Here is a 17,334-nt window from a genome sequence, read left to right on the forward strand (position 1 = left end):
TGGCAAATGCTTAATCCTTAATAAGTTATTGACACTATTCTCACTAGCTGATTAGTTATAATAACATGAGTACAGATGATGGAAATCCCCAACCTGGAATGATTTTATCCAGAATGTTTGTCACCATTGTTGGATTTTTCCCACATACTATTTCCAGGCCACATGAATCTCAGACACTTTCTTAACTGAATTCATAAATGTAGTAACTGCTAGTAGAGCAGTAGTAAATGCACAGGCCCTTTACATAAGTTCCTCCCTACACCAGTGAGTTGATAATTGTGTATACAGAATTCTTCACTTCCTGAATGAACAATTCTCCACTTTTTTTTGGTCTAAGGAATGTATAAAATAATATATGTTATTACCTTTGTAAGCTGACCACAAAACTCTTTCAGTTCTGGTTTTCCAAAGAAGAATGAAATATCTCCTTTCCTTTCTCCATATCCTTTCTTTATGAAATCTTGAATACTTAAAAAAGGAAGTTTATTTTCTTTACAGAAGTTGGAAAAGAATTCTTGTAATGATTGTATTAACTCTGACATCAGACAAGAAGTTGCAGCATGTTCACAATCTGAAAAATACAGAACAACAGAATAACAATCATATATATATATATATATATATATATATATATATATATATATATATATATATATATATATATATTTATTTTTTTTTAATGCTTGGGCAATATTTTGAGAACTCTATTTTCAAAAATAATGTCAGGATCCTTAGGTAGAATAGTAGCAGCACTATTGTTACAGTTCTGCTCTGAAGATATTAGATATGACTGAAAAAATATTAATTTATTTTACTGAAATGTTAATCTATTTATTAAAGGACATTTCCCTTTATATGCATATGATACTGTTTACTAAAGATATCATTAATATTATCATACAAACAGTCCCTGGGTTACAAATGAGATGCGTTCCTGAGAATGTCTTTAAGTTAGATTTGTATGTAATTCGGATACCTGAAGAACAGCACATATATGGTGTAATAATGATAATAATAATATTCCTGTGCTAGCTGCTAGCATAAAGATGCTGTGCCAACAACCACTCATGCCATGCGGATTTGTTTGCATGTGCAGAAGAATCTTTACGCTAGTGGCTAGCACAGGGGGTAGTTGCTGGTTGATCACTATGAGTCATGGTTTCCTCTCCTCACATTTCCCCACCAGTGCAGGAGTACCCCAGGGCTCCGTTATTTCACCCACTCTCTTTCTCTTGTATATAAACAATCTGCTCTCCCAGATCTCCAATCCTATCCATAGCTTTTGCCAATGACAATACACTCCGTTCCTCCTTTTCATTCAACATTACCACCTATTGATGAGAGTAATCATGAGGTACTGGTTTGGAAGGTGGTCAAACAGGAAAAGGTTGTTGTCAAGAAGGTATATATGTGGAATTATAAGATGGATGATTATGAAAAGCTCCATAGTCAACTATCATCAATATATTGGGTTGATGAGATGTGCAGGAAAGACGTTGAGAGTGCATGGCAATTGATAAGAGAGTAACATAATACACAACTACATAACAAGAGTTAAGTGAATAAATAGAATAGGAATGAGATGGATGAACAGTGGAATTAAGTAAGCAATATGAGAAAAGATGGTCTGGAGGAGATACAAGATAGTTGTAGTGTGAAAAATATCAACTGAGGACCAGAAAGGTGAAAAGCAAGGTTTAAAAAGGTATAGTATGAGAGGAGATTGATCAGTCTGGTAAGATAATCCAAGGGAATTCTTCTGTTATGTGGCAAGAAGAGAATGGATAATTATAGAAATGTGAGTGACATTGTTAGATAGTTATGGTAACGAAGTGACTATAGCAGAGTTATGCAATGAGCACTTTATCAGTATATATCATGCTGATGCAAATGATGCTGTGCAACATGAAACAGAAGCAAATCTGAGGAATTAGAGTAAAGAATCAAGTGTATCAAGTGTTGTCTGGTTAATATTACTAAGACTGTGGGGAAGAATGAATCACCATGTATTTTTAAAGAAAATGCAAAAGAATTAGACCTGGTTATTTAATGAAAGTCTTGCAGTGGGAAAGATTCCTCCAGCCATAAATCCATTGGACATCTTCGGCAATACTTGATTTCTCACCAGGTGGTCCTGTTGTATGTTTTTCTGGAGATTTCAGCTCTCTGTAACCCAGTCACTCCAGACACATCATCCATTCATCACAATGAGAGTACACCACTTCCTGGTTTTTTTCCCCAGGAACTTTACCTACTATTATTTGTCTACCTTTCAGTATATGAGATTCTCAACAGTCTCCTGCAACATCCTGAAAGTAGGCATCCTTGCATAACTCCCCTGTCTACTTAAAGCCAATCAGTTAATCCAACACCTGTTCTTACCAAGGCTTCTTGCTCACTGTACAAGTTAGCTATAAACCTCATAATGTGTTAAGGAAAACACGTTATTTTTCATTACCTCCCATAATTTCACATGATGAACACATTCAAAAGCTTTATATTCTATGAAACACATTACAAAAGGGAGTCTAAATTCTTTATACATCTCAATGATCTGTCTAAGGCAAAGGATCTGATCTCTGGTACCACTGCTTTTCCTGAAACCAGCTTGTTCTCAGGCCCACACACAGCACTGATTTGCTATAGGTCTGTGACCTTTCATGTGTGGGTTAGATATATATATGAGTGTATGTGGGTATAAAAGCATCTCCACCTCAAGTTTGGCCTCAATCCTGCTTAGAATTATCTTTAATAAAAATTTGCATGCATGAGAGATTAAACTAATAGTTCTAAAGGTCTTGCAATCCTTCATATCCCCCATCTTTTGCAGTGATACAAATACCGACTTCTTCCAGTCTCTAGGTCATGATCCTGTCTCCTATATCCTTGTACATAATCTATGAAACACTCTTATCTCTTCAACCCCTGTAGCCTTAACTCTGCCAGGATTCCATCTTCACCTGGGACTTTATTGTTGTTAAACTTCAAAACTGCTCTTTCAATCTTGTGACTAAATGGAGGTTGTTCCGAATCAAAATTTTCCTAGCAGGAAGACTCTTCCATATTTTCCTTATATTCTCTACTATACAGTTCCTTACAGTACTTTTTCCATCTGTTTTTTTGATTTCCTTTCTATTAGTATTGCTCCATTTCGGTCTTTGATAACATTCAATTTGGGCTTCAATTGATGCTTAGAGTCATGAACTTAACCAAACATCTCTACCTGACATCCATAATGTGCAACAGAAAAATAAGATGGTGAGGCTCTAATCTCTTCCTTCTCAACATTAGTATCCTGTCTATAGATATGTGTTCTCACAGGGCCAGTTTGCCTGTTTTTGAGGGATGAAAAACTTGAGTTACTAGGAGGGGGGAAAAAAACCCTCCATCTCCATATGAGACTAGATAACTCACTATATGATTGAAAATGCCTGAGAAATGTTCCTCTCATCACAGATGGAATTCAAACCTGGGTGTTTACAACCAACAGGCTTGTCTATACCAACTGATCTATCACATGACAAGTTGGTATAATGTGCAGAAGATTGGATTACAGATTGGTTTTCTAGACACCTCCATCATACACTAGCAAGTTGTGTATGATGGAGGTGTCTAGAAAAGGAAGGTGACTAATAGCATGCCTCAGTTCTTGGATCCCTACTGTTTAACCTATTTGTTAATGATATTTCATGTGGATTGACTGGGAATATTGAAATGTTTGCTGATGATACAAAGTTAGATAGAATTATCAGGAATGTTGCTGATGTTAATTCTCTACAGGAAGATTTGAATAGACTTTTAACTTGAACAGATGAGTGAGGTTGTAGTTTTAATATTAATAAATGGAAGATGATGCATTTTGGAGTATAGAGATATAGGGCTACATACTGTATTGATGGAGCTGTGCTTCAGGAAATGAATGAGAGTTTAAATCTTGGAGATGATGGTAGACAGTGGACTAAAGTTCCAAGGGCACTATAAATGTTGAAAAAGATTGCATGTTGTATTGCTGCTATGCTTGCTTCTGTATAAGGCATTGGTCAGACCATACATGGACTACTGTACTCAAATTTAGTCACAGAGTTTGTGATGTGGAAATACTAGAAAGGATCCATAGACAAATAATGCAAATAAGATTGGAACTTTGAAGTGTTGGTTATGTAGTGCAGTTTAGGGAATGTAGATTGTTTGGTGGATAGGAGGAAAAGAGGTGATATGATAGAAACCTTCGAGTTAGTCAAGAGATTTTACCAGATTAATACAGAACAGATTATAAAAAGAGTGAAGAGTAAGATGGGAAGAATGAGAGTCCATCCCTAGAAGGTGTGTAACAATGTGGTGAAAAAGGAAGAGTAGATTTTTTACATGGAACGGTTCATGAGTGGAGTGCATTGCCAGAATGCATTGTGAATGCAGGGAGTGTAAATGATTTCAACATTCAATATGATAAACATGTTGTGAGTTAAGCAGACCTCACATGATGAGTCTACTGACTCTATTGGGGTTACTGTAATAATAATAATAATATGATTTTGTCTATTTGGTGAGGAGCTGTACCTGTTCACTACATAAATGTTGCATAGCAACTGAGAATAGTGAGCTATTATTCTTATGCAACATTATTACTGAGCAAAGACTTTTTGCCATATTCACTAATGTTTTTACAGCTATACTATCTGAATGCAAGAGAGGTGGATGTGTGGAAGTGCCAAAGTTGCACCTAACTGACTAGGAATATGATCAGAAGGCATAAATGCCATTTGAGAAGGAGCAAAAAAGATTTCTACACTTGAATTTCAAAGTCAGCTTTGGATTTCTTAATTTTTTGTTTTGTCTTGTCTTGTTTGTTTTATAACAACTGTATGTAACGCTGGAATTTTTATTTCAAGTCATGTGTGTTATAATGAATTTTTTTATTTGGACTGCCTTGGTATATGAAAACTGTGCTTTGAACAGTAAGTAAAGATATCATATAGTAAGGATATTTTGAGCAGAATGCAAGATTCTGATTACATGGAATTTTTTAATGTATCACTTTCCATTGGAGACATTTTTTTGTATTAGTTTCCATTGAGACTTTTTTTTAGATTATTTATAATGCCTTTTGTAGTTGGTGATGGAGAAGAGTAATTAACGAGTGCAAGCATGAAATGTGGTGACAACAGTGTGATTTTCACATACTGCTGTCTAAGTACCACTGTACTTGGACAAGTACTTGCTTGCCATATCTTACCTTCTAGATATAGCAAGCAGCAGTAAGATTAGTCAATTCATGGTAGACAGCCTTCTGATGTCCATTATCACCAGGTTTGGTCTCGTGCACTTAGTGGCTGGCTTGCAGAACCACTTTAAAATTGTTGTACCCTCAAATGGGGAAAGTTCTAGGTTTCAACAATATGGCTGACATGTCCTTTAAAGGCATCACCTGCACTTCATGTAAAAGGAGAAGTGAGACATAAACCTATCCCAATCTCTGCTGTAGAGACCAAATACCATAACTCGCACTTCAAATAGATGGTGTGTTTGGATTGGCTAGAGGAGGCTTTATCACCAGCCAACTATGGACATAAATGTAACAAAACAATTACTACAGATCTTGAAGATACTCTAACAAAAAACAGTATATGCTTTAAACTCAATGAAATCATTATAATTAATAAGTAGGCAAAATGAATTTCATGTTAAGGTTCATGCTTTCACTCTGTTGTTATAAAGAGAGAAATCCTGCCCTCTCTAGGGGCTCTCTCTGCCTATTGACAGCAGCTATGGTTTCCACTTGAAAGACATTTCAAAGATGTATATCCTCTCAACCAAAAGTAAACAATGGACATATTTCTGTATATATATTAAAAGTAGATTTTCTGAACAACATAAACTATTTACATACAGTGATAAGCAACACTGCACAACAAAATTAACAAAACAGAAATGTTGTGTAACTTGTACAGTTTGTAATGAAGCAGGACAAAATTTGGCATGGTGGTGTAAAATGGAATAACAATGAAATGAGGAGACAGCAAGACACCTTATACTTGACTGTATACATGAAAAGAGACATTACATAGGGATAATATATATAAAATTTACCAAAAAGATCACATTACAGAAGTCAACACAATTTGTTAGAAAATATGATTTCATAACATCAGTACAATATACAGTTCCCTCTAACAGCTAAACAGGCCTTACAGATGGACAATGTTATAAGATTCTGTGGCAACAAAGCACATTCCTCCATCCAAGTAGACTTTAGCTCACCAAGTGACTGAGGCAATGGCTGTTGATGTGCAATGCAACACCCAAGGGTTGCATTGCACATGTTTGATTGGATTTAAATTCTGGTGATAATGCTGGCCATGGCAGTCACTGGATATCTTCAGGTTCAAGATATCCACCACTTGAACTCTAGTGACACTATAATGTGTGAAAAGAATATATGAGTCAATTACAGTCCTAGAAATCACACATAGGGATCGGGGGTCTATTCTTAGTACTTCTGCTTAGTTACAGTATTCCTATAAAAAAAAAAATGAAGGATGTAGCTGCTGATTACCCCACAAGTGCATTGCCTCAACCATGTCACTTTCTATTATGTTGGAAGGATGATACTGCATTCCTTATTCTCCCCATACCAAACAATGACTAGAATCCATTTGTATGTACTCCAAGTCACATGTTCATAGCACCGGTGTCAACAAGTTGCACAGTGGTTAATGAGAAACAAACAACTGACTTCATTTGCATAGAATCTACTTGAATTAAAGTCTTCTTAACACAGGCTGTTTGGAAATGTTTCACCTTAGCTGGAGTAACCTCAAGAAGTAATTGATGACAGGACATCATAGGATTTTGTCTTGCTGTTGTAGTTGAAATCCTTGGGCAACCTTGGCCAGCTCTTCTTGCAATGGTTCCTGTTTCCTGAAACTGTGTCCATAGTGCTAAAATGACACATTAAACCAATGTGCCTTTGGGTGTCTTGGCAGCTCTTCTTGTAATAGTTCCTGTCTCCTGAAACAGTGTATAAATTGCTAAAATAACCCCTTGTGACGCCTTTTCCTGTGACTGTCTGGCTTCAAATCACCCAAATGGCTTGCCATTTCAAAGAATCAACTGCACAATGATAACCTATCATCCTGAAGGCTAGAAATATGGCTAACACACTGAGCAACCCAAAAAATTGGAATGAAGTGATGTGGTCACTGCATGTGTTTTTATAGGCATGAACAATTGGCACTGTGTGTAGAGCAGTAAATCATTTTTTATTAGATACATGAAATATGCAGAGACACTGTTAAAAATAAAATATTCATTAAAAACATTTTGTTCTATTAATTCTGTCAAGCAGTGGATATTAAAAAAGAAAAGTTGTATTTGCAACTCTCATGAACAAATTTATAAATTTGTTCCTACATAGAAAACTTTAAAGCAACTAATTTTCATATGTAATGCATCAATCCGATGCACTGATAAGCATATATGGTGGCCAAACTTATGCAGATATGGTTCAAATGGTGGGCAAACTTCCATTATTCAGAGCCTTATGTAGCTTGATCCAACAACCAGAATGTCACCAAATTTGATAAGGACTAATCAAGACATGGGAAGGATTCAAAAAAAAAAAAAAAAAAAATTAGTTTGGATCTGGTTTAATGTGGCCACCATTCTCAATAGTAAACCGTAACATGTCTGAAAGAATATTTGTCACAGCCTATGATACATTGTCCTTTAAGGCAGCGCTTCCCAAACTGTGGGCCACGGCCCCCTTGGGGGCCATAGGTTTTCTTGAGGGGGGGGGGGCATGAAATAATGAAAACAAATTTAAAATGTTTTAAGATTAAGTAGATTTTTTTATTTTAAAAGAAACGTATTTAACTTTTATTATTTATTATTTCTTTTTTGTTATTTTTCATATCTTAATGGAAAAATTCACACATTGGTGTTGGTTCACAAACTTTGCTTCCTGCATATTTCGGAGTTTAATGAATATTAGTAAATATTGCTTATTCATATGTTTCATTTCAAAGCAGTGGTTAATTGTATTTACTTCGAATGCTCTCCAGGGAAGCTTCAAATCTCCCTGTCCCTTTCATCATGCGTTCGTAATCAGGGACTGTTGATATTGACTTTATATACATATCAAAACTTGTTTTATATTATCACTGTCATCCGAGCTAGTTTTCTGTTACCAATAAAAGTTTCACATATACTTCACACATGAAAAAAAGCTTAAACAAGTTCATGCGGGGAGATAGTAACTCGCTTGCAGTGGTAAACAACATGCCCTCCCTAACAGCCACTATACTGCAGAGGCAATAAAAACAAGTACTTTTATTATGCCAGTGAATAAGGTATGCGCAGTCTGTGTAATATATTTCTCAACAAATAGTGCAATTAGAGACAACTGGGATAAAAACACACTAATTAATGAATCACATGTCCCCTCATACAGAAACTATCCTATATAGACTGCAACAAAACCACATGTTACATGGGCAAACACAATATCTAACTGAAAATTATTGTTATTAATTAGATGTGTGTGAGTTTGATTTCTCAAGGCAGCAATAAAATTCAACCGAACGTGCTAAAATTCGTAAAAGTGTTAAAACTAAGTACTATATATATATATATAACGAATGTTATGGCAGTTTCACATATGGAATTTGGTTGAAGAGAGTTAGCATTTCAACTCAACTGTCAGCTATGCTTTTATCTTTCGGTTGCGCGATCTTTTGTTAATACTGCACCAATCATATGCACGTTTTAATAACCTGCCTTTGCTGTCTGTTTCACGTTAGGCTTAATTACCGTAAAGGGAGAAAAGTCACCAAAGAGAAAAATGTTCGTGGTCCAGGGATTCCCTTATTCAGGCAATATTCACTAATTTCATGTTATCAGTCTGTGGTGTGCCAGTATCGGTAAGTGGTGATATTATTTGATCTATTCTACATTAAAAAATTTAAACCTGAGATGGATAAGTGGCTGATAAAAAATATAAACAAATTCCCGCGAACAATGAAGAAGCAGAAACAGACTCAAAAAAAGGACAGTATTTCATATTTTACCAGAACAGCCTGCATCGTCTTCAGAACCAAACGGTAAGAGGCAAAAAATGTAATATATGCATTTGATTTTTGCAATATTCGCAGTGTATGTTTTGTATTGAATATAAATACAATAAATATTATAATAATATATCTATTATGATTTTTTTTCGAGGGGGCCGTGAAATATTTTAATTTTTGCAAAGGGGGCCCCTGACATCCAGAAGTTTGGGAAGCACTGCTTTAAGGCTACCAAGTTTGAGACACCACCACGATAGACACTGGCCCTTCAAATAACCCCACAAGCAAAAATCACATGGAGTAATAGCAGGGGAGAGGTGGCTGCAACTAGAAAGAAGTAACTAATCGCTCTTTCTTCTGTGAAATGATACCATAGAAGCTGCTGTACCAGTTGTGCAATGTGAAGAAGTGCTCCATCTTGCATAAAAATGGTCTCATCCAGACATCATCATCATTGCTGAAGTTGTGGAATGACAAAACTGTTTGGTATATATATCACAATATTTCCCTACAGTAATAGAACAAGTTGCTGGTCCTGTCGGAGTGATGTCCTCAAAAAAGAACGGCCTTGGTATAAAACCTGGTATGAACCCATACCAAAGAGTAATTTTTGGTGAATATAATGGGAGTTTCTAATTTGGAAGTCCAAATTCAATCATTTTGGATGTTTGCAGTCCCATTCAGATAAAAATGCACCTCATCTCCCCTACAGAATTTTTCTAAGGCCAAGCATTATCAACTTCTAATCTGACCAGAACATTACAGCAAATGTCAATCACTTATAATATCATGTAGCAACTGTCTTGTATGGATAAAATGTAATAATTTTGCACAAGACTTTTTCATCTATGGAATAACGCACATCCAACTGTCACGCTACTCCATGGGCACTGCTATTGCCAGCAACATTTTTGTGTGATCTGTCGGCAATTGCAATGGCAACTTTTTCAATTAACCATGGTGGCACTCATTTCCAACCTCTACCAGGCCGAACTTCCAAAGATCCTGTTTCTTCAAACTTCTAAATCATCAATTTAATTGTCTTAGCTGACAGAGGACCTTTACGAACGTTCTGGTGGACTCTAAATTGATGCATTGCACTCATTAAGGTAAAATAACTTTACAACTAATGTGTAATAAGGTAAAAGTGAGGTGCATGTTGAACACAACTATCAATAGGAATGCATTTGTAAAGTTTTCCCTTTACTTTATAGCGCTTATGATGCCAGCAAAACAGGTGTTCAACTTATGCAAATTTTCAGCTTCCTTGGCTACAACAGCACCATATTTCCCCTATCAGTGACTTTTCACTTTTTTTTTTGTGGAATCCTTCTTCCCATGTTTTGATTAGTCTCCCTATCAAATTTGGTGACATTCCGGTTGTTAGATTGAGCCACATAAGACTCTGAATGGAGAAGCTTAATTATGGCCTGTATTTCTCAAAGGAAAATTAATTACTGAAATTATACAGAAGCTGAATCACCTTTATTACAAAGCATCCTAGTATGTATTAATTCTGAGGTACATACTGAAGCAATTCCTGTAAAAAAAAAACAGTTCAAGTTCCTATTGAAACCACCGACTTTCCTTTGCTTAGTTTCAAATTGTAGATAATGACTCTGCTTTACTAAATATACAAAAGCACAATTCTCACCAAGTAGACCAGCCATGCCAATTTGGTTGGGAGGTGGGAGGGAGAGAGAGAGATCTGTGTTTGAATTTTGTCTGGGGGCATGAAAAACCTTTTAAGGGTTTTTATCTAGTGCCTTAATAAATTACTTTCTATAGTAAATGACAGTTGTCTTGGAAAAGAAAGTTGCTACACTGTGACAGTGTTGAACTTTGCAAAGATATCGGAGAGAATACTGAATGGTATTCTGTTAAGTAAACTGGAGCAAACAAGAATAGATATGAAGCTGACATGACAGATGACAAATCGAGGAGTAGTACATGGTGAACAGAATCAAGGAAAGAATAAATAACCAGTGGTATGCTGAAGGGCTCTGTACTCAGACCACCATTGAATTTGTATGTTAATGATATTAAGGATGATTTTAAGGTGAATTTTCAGTATTTCATGAAAGTTATCTACAGATCCTTCACAACAGTTTGAATATACTGACATTTTGGACAAAGGTTAATAATTAACAGTTTAGTGTGGTAAAATGTAAGTTATACACTTTTCTGAAAAATTTACATGCTATGCATTATGATGATGATGAGACTGCAAGGAAGTGATAAGATTAACAAGCCATGGATTTAAGAGCAATATCAGAGAGTGAGTTGAAGTTCAAGGACATATGACAAAAATGGGAAAACAGCACAAAGCATCACTTTTATGCTGAAAAAGTAAAAGAAAAAAACTAACAAGTAGAGATAAGAAAATTAAAATCCCTCTTCATAAGGCGCCAATAAACACACTGGATTTCAGTACTTAGGTTTAGTCACTTAATTGATGGTGTCAAGTCTATAGAGTGTTTCCTATGAGGACAGACTGAAATTTTGTTTGAAATGTACATGTTACTAAAAGGGGGTTTATAGAAGAGATGTGCAATTTTTTCATTGAATAACAGGAGCAGGAAAGAATAAAGAATAACCCTGAGAAGTTGAGTAGGGGTGTAGTTAATAAGCATGTGAGTGGAACAGATTCTTTCAGAGAGTTATTATGCACTGTTAATGAACGAGTTTAAGGAGGTATGAAAGATTGTATGAATAATAGTGAGAAGTCCCCCACATGGAGGATGCTGGGATTCAATGTAGATACTAGGTTATAATAATAACTAGGAGGGCTCCCCCCCCCCGATGGCTACGGTGCCCCCGAGTTCCGGACTGGTAGGCCGGTTCTCCTTGAATTCTGATGACTCAAAAGGGGGAGGGTTCCACCTCTGGTGCCTACAGTGCCCAACCCCCTGAGTTCCAGACTGGTAGGCATTCTCCTTGAATTCAGATGACTCAAATTTTGAAGACTGGAAAGGGGGATTGAATTTTGAAGACTGGAAAGGAATTTTGAAGACTGGAAAGTTCTCCCCCCCCCTTTTCGGCACCCAGCCCCCTGAGTTCTGGACTGGTAGGCCTGTTCTCCTTGAATTCTGATGACTCGAATTTTGAAGATGCGACACTCAGGGTAGCCCTGAGTTTCAAAACATTTCAAATAACTTGACAAAAAATATGATACAAAAACGTTACAAAAAAGCCTTATCATTTTATATTATAGAGTAGATAGTTCATTAGCAAATATTTATCTCCTTCCTTCTTTAGGAATAGGCTAATGAAGGGGACTAATTTCCAAGATATGGAATATATGCCTGCAGAATAAGGGTGTCTAGAAACTATTCGTGGTGAGTAGTCTAATCATTGCAGAATGACTTGAGATGATATCTGCTGCAATTTAGGAGCAAAATAACAATAATCATAGAAATAGAATCAGATACCTTCTTCAGTTTGTTTCTCAATATCACATGATTTGTTGATACTGTGGAAAAACACTCAACTCTACGTTTTATACTTTCATTTCTAAAATTTCTTTTATGCATAGTGATGCCATATAATGCTGTAAAAAAGTGATGGTAATTAATTATAATGAAAAGTTGGGTAATGCTGACTGGTTCTTAAAATAGCAACAATAATTGGTCGTCAATTTTTTTTTTTTTTTTTTTTTTTGTTGTTGTTGTTGTTACTCCAACCCATGGAAGGGAACAGTATACTATTGAGCTCAAAATTATAATTTTTTGAATGCATGATTTAGATCTGATTCCTAGAACTGTATTCCACTCTGAAATTCTATATAAAATCGTTAATTTTGTTATTGGACATTTAATTAACTCCCACAGTACACAATGAAATAAACAAGACAGTTTACTATTTCAGCTCTGCCGCTGTTGGTAATAGACCATTCCCTGGTAATTCCCTGGTTCATTGGTAATAGACCAATCATCAATTAAAAATTAAACTGAACCTCTTTAATTTTGTATTTTGATGAAAGTAAATTATCTCGTTATCCTATCCTTTATATGGATGAAGATATGTTTTTTAGGTTTTTACTGGCATCCATATTAATTATCAAGTGATCTTTTTTATTCATTGGATCAACAGAATATTTTATAATTTGGGAGAGTTTTAAAATTAATCATAGCTTGTTTCAAACAAACTAATTTTTTTCAAGATGGCAGCCATCTGCTTAAGGTGTTCTAAGTGCTCCTCTCCCAGTTTTGTACTTCGTTCTGCAAGCCTTAGAATGAATTCATATCAAATTTTTTTTGTACATGTATACACAAAAAGGGATATGTTTGCTCAAAATCACCTTGGCTGGAAATGCTTCTTCTATTAAAAAAGTTGCCTCAAAGTTTAAAAAAAATTAAAAACAGCTAACTCTGAAGCCTAAAAAAGCTGTTGAAAATAATAATAATTTTTTATGAGACACTTGAGTGGCCATAAAGGAAAACTGATCTCATTTTCTTATTTTCATCCCTTCAGCCTATACGGCCTTGGAAAAGGAAGAAAACTGCTTTTTTTTTTTGCTGTTGTTGTATCATTCAGCAAATTCAGTATATCCTATAAAGCAATTTTTATAGGATTATGACAGCATATAGTGTGCCATATGACAATAGTAACTGGGAGAGTGAAAAATAAATGAATGAATGTATAAAAAGAAAAAAAAATTACAGGTATACAACATGTCAAGAAACTCAAATCTTTAATTTAATTACTTTTTTTTTCTTCCACTCCTTAATAACTTGAAGTGATAAAAAAATATGGTCATCGAGAGTTATATAGCCCTTGTATAGTTGAAAAATTAGATATACTAATAAGAAAAGAGTTGGATATGAATAGGAATTATATAAAATACTAAAATACTCATGTCCAAACCTGTAAGAATTGAAGAGGATGCAGAACTTGTGTCAATTCAGGCAATTTTGAACATGACTTTCATGACTCATTGAACAATGTCCTGATGCACGTTGGGACAGGATTCAAAATGTTATTTGTAATCCATCTTCTCCACTCTTCATCTCCAAGTTTTGTTCAGTCTAATTTTAGTTGTTTTGGCATGAAGCAGTGTTTGTACTCAAATTGATTAAACGTGATAATGGAATGCTATTTGGTCTTTTTGTTATTTAAAAGAAAATCACAGTTTAAAATCTGAAACACTTTGTTATCACTGACTGTCCCAAACACAACACGGTAGGGGTTCATGCTTTTCAGTGTTTTGATGAGCCATCACTAAAAAAAAAATTTTTTTTTTTTTCAAATGGAAAACTTTTTTTCAATCAGTTTATCAAAATGCTGTAACGTACAAACTGCTTCTATCTTGCTAACCTGGAGAACAGTAGGCTGCGAAGGCAAGCTTCCAAAGGACTATTGAAAACCACATACTGTGACCTCTTGGCAGTTACAATATGTAGTTTTCTTTTTTGTATCAAGTGAGCAGTCTGTTTTGTATCCAGTGAAGATGCTGAATACAAAGGCAAGTTGCTTAAAGAAGGATTTGAAAAAAGCAGAGAAAACTGACAACACAAGAATGTATTGCAGCTATATCCAGTCAATGAAAAATATGTTGATATCTATCAATTCAGAGAGGATTTGAAGTTATGGCAGTCAGTCACATTATTATTACGTGACACCTCCAGGGAGTCCAAAGACTCATTGAGGGAGGGCACCTGCTCTACAACTCTCTGTCTCCATCACTCAATCCACCAATTACAACGAACTGCAACTTATCCATGTCCACAGCAGGATTCAAGCCCGCAGCCTTTTGGCTGGAGAGCAGACACACTAACCACTCGGCCAACCAGGCTGGCATATCAAAGGCTATTTAACCATCACTGAATGATTATATCTGCTGTGTTTATGGTGGTAACTAATAAAATTTAAAACAAATTCATATTCTTTGTAAAAAATAAATGACATTTAAGTTGTTAGTACGAGCAATGTAATAAAATTATGAGGCATGTCCAGAAATTCTGGTCAAGAATTATAAAAAAATAAAATAAAAAAAAATAAAAATAATAAAAAAAAAACTGGTAGAAAAGAAACAAGATTTATTATACGCTAAAATACCTATATACATACTTTATTTTTCTATATGGTTGCCATTGACCTCCAGACTTTAGTATCGTGGCATCAGCTTCGTACCTTCATCAAAAAAGTCTGCTGCCAGTTAGTTCAATCTATTCAAGTCATGCTGTTCTTCATCTTCTTCAAACTGCTGAGATGGGTGCCATTACTTCATATGCAGGAACAAGAGGTAGTCACTGGGCATGTTGAAAAGTTCCAACCCAAACTTCTGAATTTGCTGGACAGTTCGAGCTGCAGTGTGAGCTCACGCACTGTCATGCAAAAGCACAATCCCTGATGACAGCACATCCTCGTCTTTTGTTCAGAATTGCTCGCCTGAGTTTCTTCAGCATTAATTGTGGTTCCTTGCTAAAGAAAATTGACAAGATCCAATTTTGGTCCCAGAAGACAGTGGCCATAATTTTTTTGACTGATGATACCTGTTTCAATTTATTTTGATTTCAGAGATGATGAATGGCGCCACTGCATTGATTATTGTTTTGACTCGACATTTGTGTATGAAATCCATGTTGTCACCAGTCACGATACAAGAAAAAAGTTCATCTCCTTCATTTTCGTATGTTTTCCATGTTTCATCACCAGTCACGATACAAGAAAAAAGTCATCTCCTTCATTTTTGTAATGTTCCAAAAATTTTTGAGCAACTTCCACTTGTTGATGTTTATGCATATCGGTCAGCATTTTTGGGGCCCATCTGACACACAATTTTAAATTCTTTGTAGAAGACAACAAATGATAATGTGATGAAATTAAAATGGTCAACAGCTAGCTAATGAGTCATTCTGTGCTACCACACATGCACAATCCCTCTCCCATATCTATTTGGCAGTAAATTCTGAATGGACCTTACTTTCTGGATGTGCCTTGTATATTGCCCACATAATAAAGTTGCTGGTATAAAAGTAAAAATTGTTTTTTTAAATGTTTATTTCTATCAATTTGCTTAGTTCACACCATTCAAGAGATCCTAAAAAAAACTGTCTTGGTAAGTATCGTCATCAATTTCCTGATATGCATCCTCAAGCAGTATACATGCCACAACAGTACCACATGATCAAGGTTATGTCATCACTAATCTACTATATCAACAATTTTTCTCCAAATTACTCAATTACATATCAGCACTCCATTTTTTTAGAAGATCAGCATTTTGGTCTTCTAAAAAACTTCTGACTGAATCAATTCACTCTTGGTCATTCCCTGGATCTTTTTCATCATCTTTGTCACATGCCTGTTTTGCTAGCCTTTCTTCTCCTATTCTGTTTAAGTGACCATACCACCTGAGATTAGCCATGCTCACAGATTCCTGAACACTAACAATGTTAAGTTTCTTCCTGATATCTTCATTTTTAATATGATTATGCCATTGAAGCAGTCTGTTCATTCCCTTAATCTTTCTGAGAACTATTGTATCTCTAATCAAGTAATTTAATCAAGGTCAATGCTTGATTTCTAACCCAATTCTCAGATCCACAGCTTAAAATGGGTTTAAACACTGTCTTATATACTCTAATTTCTCTCTTATTCCATTAAATTGCTGTATTCTCACTAAAAACTTTGCATAGATGAAATATTTTACTAGTTCTATAGGCATTGAGAATGAAGTTTTCTTTCACAATGCAATCCATTTAGATGATAACGTGCACCCTTATTTTACACCTGATTTTACTTCGAACCATCTTCCAGTGTCTCTTCAATTATAACTGCTGAATTGCAACTGCTCTATATAATGTTCCATTTGCTTCTTATAATTATAGCATTTTGAAAAGTGTTTCTCTGGGCAATTTGTCATATGCCTTTTCCAGATCCACAAAACTTAAGTACGGATCCCTGTTATATTCCTATGATTTCTCAACTATCTGTCATATACTGATAATATGATCCTGACAACCTCTGTTTGGCTGAACCCAGTTTGTTCTTCTCCAAGTTTCTCTTCCACAATTTTTCTCAGCCTCTCCTCAAGTATGATTGCATAAATCTTACCTGGAATGCTTAGTACAGAAATTCCTCTAATTCTCACATTCAGCTTTAATACCTCCCCCCCTTTTTTTTATAGATGGTTACTATGAGTTTTACTCCAGTCAATTGGAATTTGATCTTCTGATCAAGCCCTCTGAATTATGCAGTGCAGCCACTGCAAAATTTTTATACCTCAATATTTGAGTATTTGTGGTTGAATTTCATCTATTCCAGG

At 35.4% G+C, this 17,334-nt stretch overlaps 1 protein-coding gene across 1 annotated transcript in view; it reads right to left on the reverse strand.

The window, feature by feature from the left end:
• Positions 1-17,334, reverse strand: part of LOC150106414 (DALR anticodon-binding domain-containing protein 3-like) — a 285,462-nt gene that overhangs the window by 108,722 nt on the left and 159,406 nt on the right. Inside the window, exon 7 of the mRNA XM_090392991.1 lies at positions 366-571. Within this exon, the coding sequence (XP_090249117.1) occupies positions 366-571 (206 nt within the window). The remainder of the gene's footprint in view (positions 1-365; positions 572-17,334) is intronic.

Source organism: Typopeltis vanoorti, chromosome 5 (genome assembly GCF_054136105.1).
Source record: "Typopeltis vanoorti isolate ZY-2024b chromosome 5, IOZ_Tvanoo_1.0, whole genome shotgun sequence".
In the NCBI taxonomy this organism is placed as follows: Eukaryota; Metazoa; Arthropoda; class Arachnida; order Uropygi; family Thelyphonidae; genus Typopeltis; species Typopeltis vanoorti.